Source organism: Macrobrachium rosenbergii, chromosome 49 (genome assembly GCF_040412425.1).
Source record: "Macrobrachium rosenbergii isolate ZJJX-2024 chromosome 49, ASM4041242v1, whole genome shotgun sequence".
In the NCBI taxonomy this organism is placed as follows: domain Eukaryota; kingdom Metazoa; phylum Arthropoda; class Malacostraca; order Decapoda; family Palaemonidae; genus Macrobrachium; species Macrobrachium rosenbergii.
Window position 1 is genome coordinate 26,568,769 of NC_089789.1, and position 12,018 is coordinate 26,580,786.

Here is a 12,018-nt window from a genome sequence, read left to right on the forward strand (position 1 = left end):
TTGTCTCTTTTTTTCAAAATTTAAGTTTGGCTGCTTCAACAGTAACAAGGCATTGGAAGTGGAGACGCATTTTCAAAATTATCTGAGAAAGCAAGTTCTCAATATTTTTCTTTAGCCTTGGATGAAAGTACTGTAATGATATTTTGGATTCAGCGCAACTTCTGATTTTTTCAGAGGTGTTGACAACAATTTTCAGAGTGTGGAAGGTATGTGTGCCCTACAAAGTATGAAAGGTACTATAACATCAGAAAATCTGTTTTTGGAAGTATCTCAGGCAGTAAAACCCTTGATTTATGTTGGGTCAAGCTAAAAAGTGTAACCACAGACGGAGCAAGAAACATGATGGGAAGTAAAGCAGGGTTGGTTGAAAAAATCTGCACTGAAGTTGTTAAAGCTAATGACACACCTCCTTTGAAGTTGCATTGCATTATTCATCAACAGACACTGTGCAGTAAGGTTCTTCAATTTGAAGATGTTATGAATGTCATTGTAGCAAGTGTAAATTTCATCAGATGTCATGGTTTGAATCATCGCCAGTTTCAGACATTTTTAACTGACTTAAAATCAGAGTACTGTATGGTGATATATTGTACCATACTGAAGTGAGGTGGCTCAGCAAAGGAAAAGTTCTCGGGCATTTATTTGCACTTTGCCATGAAATTGAAATATTTCTCACTGAAAAATTAAAGTTTCAAGAAGCATTTTCAGATTCCAACTGGGTTGTCTGATATAACAGATCATCTAAATACTTTGAACATAAGAATGTAAGGCAGAGGAAAGTTAGTACTGTATTAGACATGTTTACTGATGTGAAAGGATTGGAAAATAATTTACTGTATACATTTTTATTCAACAGTTCAGTGAAGAGAACTTATGTATTTTCCCACTTGCAATGAGTTGATGAATAAAAAAAAAAACTTATAAAGAGGAATTCACAAATAGATTCAAGGACTTCCATGATCATATGGTAGAAATTCAAATGTCTCAGAACCCTTTCAGTGTATCACCATAAGTCCCAGGAATGTCAGATGGAAATAATTGATTGATAAGCAAATGATGCACTTTATATTGTAGAACTGGGATGCAAGGCTAACATAATCAAATCTAAGAATATTTCCAAGTTTATATAAATTTTTGAATTACTGAGAGAGTGAATAAATTTAATGAAGACCACAAACTATGTCTGGTATGCGGCAATAAAAATAAACTTAACAATAAAATTAATTCAGGAATGACAGGTAAGCAAAACTAATACGTTCTTTATCGTAGTCTTAGAAATTTTTCTTTTACAGGTAAATTAATCATGGCAAACATTGGGCAACACTTTTTATCAGGTTACAGGGCTCTAAGATTTATGGGCTAAGGTGCAATTCAGGTAAAGCTACAGCAACCACTAAGAGAAACCAGTTACTGTACATTAGGTGACAATGTCCTAGGATGGGTTTGGTGAGTTTGGGTCAAGTTAATGAATAAGACAAGTAAGTAATAATGTTTCTTATTGCGATACTAGTTACCTGTTTAAGCACTCGTCACAAATAACAGCAAATATGGGGGATATACCTTCAGTCAGGTAACAGTACCCTAGTATTAAAGGATTAATTTGCAATTCTGCGTAAGCTATGGCAACCACTGGAGGACACAGTGTCTTAGGATGGGTTTGGTTGCTTTACCATGGCCTACGAAATATAGGATAAAAATTGTGTAGTGTTCCCCAATTTTTATCATGTAGTTTTGCTGCACTACACCCAATCAACACTGACCTGAAATCATTACTTATAGGCCCTTTCCTTATTGCACAACTTGCACCTATATGTCGTGTCTAATATTTGACATTATTTTAGCCTACATTACACAAAAGATGTACATTAGGCCATTGGGTATAAAAAATGTAAGCCCATTACTTGATAATTTACTGCAAAGTCGGTTTATTTCAGTTTCATTGGTAGTTCAGTTGTTCAGAATGACTGTTGGTGGTATGTAATAAGAGATACATTGCAGGTACTATACAGAAGGAAGGCATATCCTTGCTGTTCCTACCCATTAGTGTGTAACTGACTGCATGTCAGATTGATAAAGATAGGTAAATTACATATGTAATAATTGAAAAATGAAAAAAATCATGAATATTGTAATAAATTTTTATTAACTAAAATAGCATTATAAATATGTACATACATCTAAAAGTCTGTTCTTTAATCTTTGACTTGCACAACAATAAACAATTCCACATAAATGAAATGGCTATTTTCAGGTATCATACACCATACACAGCAAATATTAAGAAACTTATACCTTATTGCTTTTTCTTGGAACTTCATCCTTATCTTTATCTTTGGGCATGTTGACATATAACTTTGTAACATCATTTTCTGCTCGTAACCGTCCTTGAAATTCTAAACACCTACGAGATTGTTCTGAAGAGACCTTATTCTCCCACAAGGTCAAAAGACTAACACCACTGTTACGGCCCATTGGTGCCAAAGGAGGAGGTACTGTCCTTCTCCTTTTGGTCTCTGGTACCGTTAGATCTGTAGGTGTACTTTTGGAGCTAGTTCCCATATTGAATTCTGTTTTTTCTCTCTCTGTCATGTAATTGTAATCATCTAACTCTTTCAAAGCTTGATCGATGTCAACTTTGTCATCACTTTTGTATTCAGGAGTTGTTGCTTTGTTATGGCACTCCATAAAACATTCCCAGACTTTTTCATGTGCAGGAGAGTGAAGATGAAGTTGAAGATATTGTTCCAGTTCTGCCCATACTGCTCGATATTGCTCTTCACGTTTCAGTCCTTTTCCTCGCTGCCCAACCATAGTTGATGGTAAAGGATCTCCTCTAGCCTCCATGCTCATTAAACATAATATAACTTGTTTGCATTCAACTACCTCATCTTCCGTCAAGGTATCTTTAAGCAACAATGTGGTGAGTGGTTCAATCTGAGTTCCTAGATTAAAGAGAGATGTTGAAGAAAGGGTAATGGGCCAGTATTTGGTATGCCTGATAAGCTGTTCACGACTTCGTTCAAGGGGCGTGGAATTTTCTTCACTCTCAAGTAAAGAATCGGGAAAAGGTGCTAATCTGTTGGCTTTGATAAGTTCCCCAAAATCAGGGATTCTATAGTCAGTCACTCTACCACCACAACCCTCACTAATTGATGGGGGATCTTCTAAGATACTCCTAGAAGTATACATAGTATGAATATAAATATCACCTCCATGACATGCTAACATGTGTGATATAACTTTGCTCCCAGACTTTCGTGGCATTTCCAACATAACCCAGCGACCATTCAGCAAAAAATTTGTGAGACAAGATGATGGGCGACTGTTAACATCTACAGAAGTAATCCTGTAGGCTGAAGAGCAGTGCTGAAGTTCCATGCTAGCATTACTTCGTGGAGTGCACCATTTAAGAGTAACTGTTTCATAATCTGTGCCATCACGATAAGTTTTCAAATGAGCAGTCTCAGCTGGGATTCCCTTGAGGATAGCTGCATGAGCAGCTGCTGGATGAAATAATTCTACATCATAGTTTGCAGATGAACTTGCATTTTGTTCCTCTTTCATGGGTATACCCGTAACCGTTGTAGAAGCCAGATCATAATGCTTTAACACAAGATTACACAGTTTAGGAGCCAAGGATGTCCCACCTTGAATTGTAGTAAGTTCACATGACATTAAGGTGGAGGCATCTGGCCAGGATCTTCTTTGTATTGGACAAGTATGTCCATCTGGCCACAAGTTAAGAACAACAAGATCACAGTGATTAATAGCCATTAAGTTATCTGTTGCAGCAGCAGTTTTATTCATTTGCAACAAAACATCATGAAATTTTTCCTTAATAATTTTAACCTCTTCCTCACATTCTACTTTGGTTACTAATACAATTCTGCCTTTGTTGAGGACTTTAGTAGCATTTTCTGTTAGTGATGTTCTCTTTTCATGCTGAATAGCAGAAGGTTCCGTAAGTGCTTCAATCCCAGCCTTAAGACCTTTCAACAAATCAACTTTCCCACTTCCAATATTTTTGGCAGGTCCTAGAGACATGAAAGAATTCATTAAGTTGGGTAGATTCTGCTCTTCACCATTCCATGTCAAAATTTTGTGACATGTTTTATCAACAGCAATAAAACGAATCAGCCTGGACCCAGGAAATATATCCCACACAATTCTGAAAAAAAATATACAGTATTACTTATAGTCACACACAAAAAAAAATTAATACAAATTGGTACAGATTTTTTTTAGTGCAATTGCTGCTTGTTTTAGGAAAAAGAGACAGGCTGCTCCTTTTTATGTGTCTGTATGTTACTGTCCTATCCTTACAGAAATCTACCAATACTTCAGATGAGTTGTTTCATGGCTTCCAACTATGCTAGACACTGAACCAAGCATTATAAAATCTCTGAATCACTGGTGTCAAGCAGCTCTAAGATTACAAAAAATGTGTCCTAGTAATATTCATACGCTGTAAACAGTTCATTTGAAAATAATGCTCACTATTATCTCTAACCTCCCTCCTTTTCAGAATATGAAAATTTTTGAAATTACAGTTCATAAAACAAGCTTCATAGTCTGATATATTAAAAGACTAACAAATCAGTTCAAAGTAGATGACTATATGCATAGCTACTTAAAAAAAATAATGCTTCTGACAAAATTGAGTCATCCCCTCAACTGGGAAAACCTCACATTTCCCATATTCACTACTTGGTATGATTTTTCTCTTATGAACTTGCACACAAATGAGTGAAGAAGTGGGACCTCAGTCCAAGAAAACAGTATTTGCAGAATATACACTTCCAAAATTTTCCCATACAAAATACAACACTTTGTTAGCCAAGGACAGTATCTACTTAAGCTCAAAACTAGGGTAATAAAAAGCTCTCCAGTTAGGATGATACCATCCAGGAGGTAATGTACCTATACTGTTAAACCCACTAGAATGCAGGATCACCCACTGTCTGAGTTCCATCAAGCAATGTTGGAGTGGTAAGTTTAACCAAAAGAGGGCTGGTTGCCTATGACCTTGAAAAATTTGAGCAAAAACTTATTGTCTAAATACCCACCAGGGAAGCTGTTAGCAGAGTGAGTATGACACCGTAATTGTTTATATTGGATAAAATGATGAAATGAGATAACTACCCAACCAAAGGGCCAGAATTAAATGTACATAATATCTAGAGGAAGACTGGCATCTCTATATTACTAAACATTTGATTTGGTAGACTTACAAATACTTTCAACTGGGCTTTAGTAGCAAATGCCAAAATTGGGCAAAAGAATACTGTACAATGGTCTCTCTTCAAAATTTCATGATGTCAAATTATAAAATGCTCTTGGGGATAGGACAGAAAGGAGGAGAAGAAATGATACAAGTGTTGGCAGTGGGGTATACCAGAGCTGGAGGCAAAGACAATTCAGTAACATGTAAGAGCTCTGGTTAAGTAAAAAGGCACAAGTGTTGGCAGTGGGGTATACCAGAGTTGAAGGCAAGGACAATAACACGTAAGGGCTCTGACTAGGTATAAAGTTACCTACTCAAGCTTTCATGGAAATACAGATTTATATATGACAACTTCTTACCAAATATCAGACCAAGTGTTAGGTGTATTGCAGGAACATTGAAATACAGTTGGGGAAAACAAAATTAAAGAAATTACAAGTGTCATATTTCCTTGGAAGTATGAAGTATAGCAAAATGCCCAGATAATGGAAAACTGCACTCTCCTGTCATAGGACAGCATACCTGCCTCACACTCAAGTTTGTAGTAGTAAATGAAAATCAAACGTACTCTGATGATTGCCTGGTCCCTCTGACTGACAAAAACATTTGCTAACGGAATGCCCCAGTCTTAGGGGTGGCCCGAGACGAGAATGTTTGGTACATTCTAGCCAAAGTCCTTGGGGAAGAAGTTGCTTATGATGCCAGTGGCGTTTTCAGAGTTGTATTACAAGCAGGTCTTTGCAAAAACTATAGATTTAATTATTTTTATATATAATCTTGCCATGTCCATAGTTTTTAAATAAATTTTTTCATTCTCAACAAATGATATCTCCGTCAATGACCCTAGCTGTCATGATGTCAGGCCATTAAATCAATCAATGACCATGTTATGCAGTACCTAACTTAATATCTGTCCATCCTGTTAAATCTGGACAAGGAATTCAAAGGAAGAGGAGGTCCACTGACTTCCAATTGCTGTTGTACTGACTTATGTTGAATTTATGTAGATGGGTCTTCTTATGGGGTTTATGGTATGACCTTTGAGACTGGAACAGACAGATCCCACTTTTTAGTGGAAACCTCCCTCTGTCAAATTTGATAAAAAAAATATTAAACCTTAAAAGTAATTTGTATTTTTCATGCATATACAAACCAAAGCCTTTCATGTGGGGATTACTGCTCAGATTGAGCTGAAAAAGGTCACTGAAGCTTAGTAACATGTAGCTAACCAGTGGTGGGCAGGTGAGTGGGAGGAGTCCCCTACACACCTGGTGTATGCCGCCAGCATTTTTTCCTTTAGCATCACAGGGAGTGAGGGGTGATTGAGGTAGGATTATTATAAAAGGTCTAGTTTGTAAATCTAAGCAAAATACACATAAATTTAAAACTATTATTTGTAACTAGAAACATAACACCAGTGGTGCCATTTTAGTGCGAAACACGCCAGATCTACCGTGTTTTGGAAAATTCTAGCGCTTCTTTTTCGCAGCTGACGCGGTCGCGCCTTTTAGCGCCTTTTGGATATATCTAATGGGATATCTGGCGCGTTTCTGGGTATTTAATAATAATAATAATAATAATATTCCAAAACAGAAAAAAATAAGCAAAAATACTTTGAAAGATCTGGTATTTGAAACTTGTCATCTGCTGCATGAATATATCTCTCTCTCTCTCTCTCTCTCTCTCTCTCTCTCTCTCTCTCTCTCTCTCTCTCTCATACTTAATTCAAATTCTGATTTCCTGTACTGAACGGTGACGATGGGGGAAGTGGGGTTATAGAGAAGACAGTATTGCCTCACGGACTGTTCACCAAACACCATAGAAAACGTGTTGCAATTAAAGTCTGGTTACATTATGCTTATAGGAAATTACTGAGACTCGTCTGGGGAAAATCCTCTTGGAGAACTTGCCAATTTAGCTGTGTCTTTACTGTCCTTACCCGATTCTAATGCCGAGGTGGAAAGGACATTTAGTCAAACGAACATTATCAAATCCAAGGTCCGCAATAGGATGAATCTGAAGACTGTAAATTCAGTATTGGTGATACAACAAGAGATCTGGATCAAGACAGACTGACAGTTCCCCAACACAGACTGACTATACCACAGACCAAATGAACTCTAAAACACTTCGTTTACATATGTAGAGAAGACTACAATGACTTATTATATCTTGCCCATTGTTTCCCTGTTTGCTTGGCCTTTACGCCATTACTTATCATCAGTGATGACATTATGATGTACAACACTGACATGCGACATTTTGACTGTGGCAACATTTTGACACTGACGACATATTGACACGCAGCATTTTGTCACACAAAATTTTGATGGACAACATTTTTGTCCTTGACATTTTGACATGAAATCTTAAGGACCACTCTGTCCTTATCACCTGACCCTGGCGACTGAGCTTGTCTGCTACTGCATGCTGGGTCCCCGCAATGTACCTGGCTGGCAACTCTACTGAAACTCTACCGAGTGTGCTACTACCCATTTGTGCACCTGCTCCACCAACATGCGGAGTTGAAGGGAAACCAGTCCTCCTGCTTGTCGACCTATGCCACTACCAAGGTACTGTCGCTCATCAACACTCTATCCTGAAACTCCTGAAGTGACAAAAATGCCGCCTTGAGTTCCAGGATATTGATGTGGAGGTGTCTGTCATCCTTGTTCCACACAACTGAAACCAGCTACACTTCCAGATGTGTGCCCCACCCCTCAGTCAATGCATCCAAAACCAAAGCATCTCTGGAGGGAGACTGCCTAATGGCACTCCTATTAAGAGGTTCCTGTCGTCTAGCCACCAAGCTGTCCTGTCCCACTTCCTCTGAAAGAAGAATGGGAAGTCCCTTGCTGGACACCAGAACGCCTTCATTCTCCACTGAAGGGAATGAAGGTGAAGCCATCCTTGAGGGACCAGCTTCTCCAAGGATGATAGGTGGCCAAGAACAACTTACCATTGCTGAGCTTGTTGTTCCTGTCAAGACAGGAACAACTGTGCTACCTTCCTGAACCTGCTGATACGCGAGTCTTAGGGGAAGACTCTCACTGCTGCCATATCTATCAGCATGCCCAGATACTTTATCCTCTGCTTGGGTGTGAGTTCGAATTTTTGAAGTTTATCACAACCCTAAGGCTGCGACAAAACTTGAGAAGTCAGTCTCTTTCCTGTAGCAACTGCGACTAAGTGCTACTAGCTAATTGTTGAGATACCTCAGGAGGCATATCCCATGTTAATGGGCCCAAGTTGAGACAAGGGTGAACACCTGGGGAGTGGTTGAGAGTCTGAAACAAATTGCCCTGAACTGGAACACTGTTTCCCTGAGGGTAAAGTAGAGGTACTGTACTTGTGAGAGGACTAGTGGATGGGTATTTGAAAATGAGCATCCTTCAACTCTATCGAGATACTACCAAGGGGTTTGGGGGGGGGGATCCTTCACTGCCTGATCCGCGCCGAGGGGACTGGCAGACCCTACCCACTTGGAGGCTTGCGATTCTACCATTACCCTCAGCAGCCGTTAGGGCTGGTTCTGGAACAGGCAGGGGAGCTGAAAAGGAAGAAGGATTAGACATTCTAACACTACTACTATCCCTATCTGAGAAATGCTGAAGAAGACTAGCTATTAAATTTTCCATACTGCTTGCAATCCTATCCTCTATCTGTCTGACTACCTCTGAACTCGCTAAATCCATTAACTGATCTGTAGCAGAAGCCTGAGACACTTGAGGCAATGAGAATCTGATCGACGTTTGCTACCCTTACTAGCCAAAGACTTGCAATGACGAATGTAATCCTCCATCTCTTGTGCCTTCCAATCAGAGCATTCATCGCAATGAGTCTGCACATCACACTTAACCTTCCTACATACCTGACAGAATGTCTATTGTGTCTCAAGGTACTCATCCATCTCTGGCAGGAAGAAGAAGCGATGAGCTCCAGCATCCACAGTTGTAGGGGCAGTCGAGGTCGACGTCGAAGCCAAAGGCGCGGTAGTAGAAGGTGAAAGAGTCCATGATGACCAATCAAGACTGGGAACCAGCGAGTCCAATTCCAAAAGACATTCCACATCAAAGATATCCAGAAAATCCAAGAGAAAAAACCAGAAAATACAATCCAGTACTTCACCATAAGTCCAAAATACACAGAGAAGTGGGCAATATGATTAAAACCTCGCACTACAGAAGGAAACAACCTTCCAACAGCGCGAACAAAAAGCAATTGTTGAAAGTGGGAGTGTCAGCGCACAGCTGTGTCAGCATTGCCAACCGTATGTTATGGTAGCTCAAGTGACAAGATTTTACCTGCAGCACTGGTAACGCTGACTGTTAAAATTCCCAATAGTGGGATTGGTAATTGAGAGTTGTTCAGCTAGTAGGATTAAGGGCGAATTCAGGTGTTCAGGGAGTGTACTGCAATACTCCTCTACATCTCGAGGGGGGTCTGAGTCCTGGAGCATAGGGACCTCAAGCCCTTCCAGGTCAAGTCTTCCCAGGCTACTCCCTCTGCAAGATAGGGACGCTCACCAAAGGCCCCTGGTGATCTCTCTACCACTCGAGTGTACAAATGGTCTGGCCTGAGGACTGAACTCAAGAGTGTATGCTTCCGTGGTCGGGCTGGGATAGGAGCATGACTGTTCCCGGTCCTGAATCCTAGGCCTAACCAGCTCCTGGAAAACCCTGAGGAGGTAGAGGGGACAGGCAAGAGATCCCTAGCACACTCACTGGACCTGTTGGAAGCCAAAGCCCCTGGCAGGAGAGTAAGGCCAGAGAAACGTTCTTCCATCTCTTCTTTTTCCAAGCAAACTTCACCCACTGTTCGGAAGGCCAGACTTGACACTCACTACTGTACACGGACTTTTTTATTACAGTCATGCTTCCTGCATGAAGTACACACAGTATGAGGGTCTATCTATAATGAAGAGAGAAACCTGGGCAATGCCTCATAGCAAACGGTTTCCTCTCCCCAGGCTATTGCAAGTTAGAGTTTGCATTATACGTAAATATAAAGCAGACAAATAAACACACTCATATACACAAAAAACAAGAAAAGGAAAGCAAACGGCAGTTGGCCAGAGAAGCGTAGAGACATCTTTACACGATGGCGGCCAAAAGCAAAGTGGAGTGCAGACCGAATGGGCGGGATTTCCCGCCCTGCCGTCGGCAGGTAACGGCCTTATTTGAAAGTTAATGGCCGTTCCAGCTCACATTCACAAGCAAAATCCAATATAAAGACCAAAGGTTTGTATTTGTGTAGAAATATCAGTTTTTAAATGAGAATAAATATTCAATATAGCAAAGTAATGTAAAACATGAATAGGCCTATCTGCATCTATATATGATTATGCATCATGTAGCCTATGTAATTCAGTATTAAAATGAAAGCAAAATATATTCAGCACTATTCCTATAGTATTTTGGTTGCTTATTAAGAATTTACCATTATTTTTTATCAGTCAACTGTAATTAGCCTGTCATTAACTTCAGAAGTTGTACGCTGGCCTTCCTGGAATGCTATCGTGCATGTGCAGTGTTACAGGGGAGCTTTCGGTAAAAAGTGGAATTTCCTTCACCGGGGGCTAAGCCCTCAACTAAGTAACACGGTCTGCTAGGTTAGGGTAAGTTAGGTTAGTATAGTTCCTTTTATAATAGGTTTCGTTAGCCAATCCCTTCTTAAACATATGGCTCCCTGATGACCGTGCATGCACTGAACCATCCCATAACAACATGGTAGTCCAGTCTTTCTCCCAACATTTCCAAAACCCTGCGCAGGCCCACCTGTGCAAGCAGACCTGCGCAGGCCTACCTGTGCAAGCACCCCTGCATAGGGTACCCGAACGTTAGTGGCGGCCTTAAAAGGCCATGTTTTGTATTTCCATAGAAACAGTTCACTAACCTGCAATACTCAGTGATCGCTTCCACCGCACAAGTCCATAACGATTTTGACACGGGACGAAGAGGAATGAGGTTCATTGGTTGTGACAAGGATGACTGACTGCCACTTGTGCTACTACGGGCCTTACTAAAAGAGTCCATTTCTAGCTTTACCCCAGACGAAGCAACCAAGGTGTGGTCCATCACAAACACTGTTTTATGACTTGTCGGGAAAGACATCGTGTATAGGCCGAAAACGTTGTCACATATATAAAAAAAAAATATATAAAAGCTCTACGTCAGACGCTGATTGCCGCTGAACGGTGGCAGTGATAGTAGTAGTAGTAGTATCTAAGTAATAACTTTAGATCGGCTTCCCTACTCTTCCTAGTTTGCCTGAGGTTGTGCTTCTTTAATTTTTCTGTGGTTCACCATATACTGTTGATAAACTCTTTTCTATTTTCAGTTATTCTTTAAAGATCTCTCCAGCGATGAGTCATAAGGCCCAAACCAAATTTCCTGCACTATATTCTGTGCAAATCTGTGAAAAGTACAACATTAACTATTGAGTCGGCTTTATCCTCCTGGTACTGCTGTTGCACAAAATTAAACCTGTTCGTGCTGTTCTTAAATGATGGGCAGTAAGTTATGAAAACGTTTAAATTGTCCCAAACAGTAATACTACCTCCGCTTATATTGTTGAGCGTAAACCTGCATTGACGTAGAACATTAATTATAGGTTTTGTATGTAATGTCAACGCCACATTCAAGCTGAAACAAAAAAACACCCAAAAAGAAGTTTACAAAATATCTAGGTCTGATACAGTAAACCTCTTGAAGATGGACATCAAGAGGCTTTTTCAAGAATGTACACACAGATTAGCAGTTCTAGAAACCATATCTGAGGAGGGGCAGACAGTC

General features: G+C 39.9%; 1 protein-coding gene across 1 annotated transcript; it reads right to left on the minus strand.

Moving 5' to 3' along the window:
• Positions 1-2,122: 2,122 nt before the first annotated feature.
• asun (integrator complex subunit 13 asun) lies at positions 2,123-11,724 on the minus strand. Its single transcript, XM_067093015.1, has 2 exons — positions 11,120-11,724; positions 2,123-4,168 (listed from the first exon to the last, which is right to left on the minus strand). The coding sequence occupies exons 1-2, from the start codon at positions 11,335-11,337 to the stop codon at positions 2,287-2,289; spliced, it is 2,100 nt and encodes a 699-aa protein (XP_066949116.1). The 5' UTR covers positions 11,338-11,724; the 3' UTR covers positions 2,123-2,286.
• Positions 11,725-12,018: the final 294 nt, after the last annotated feature.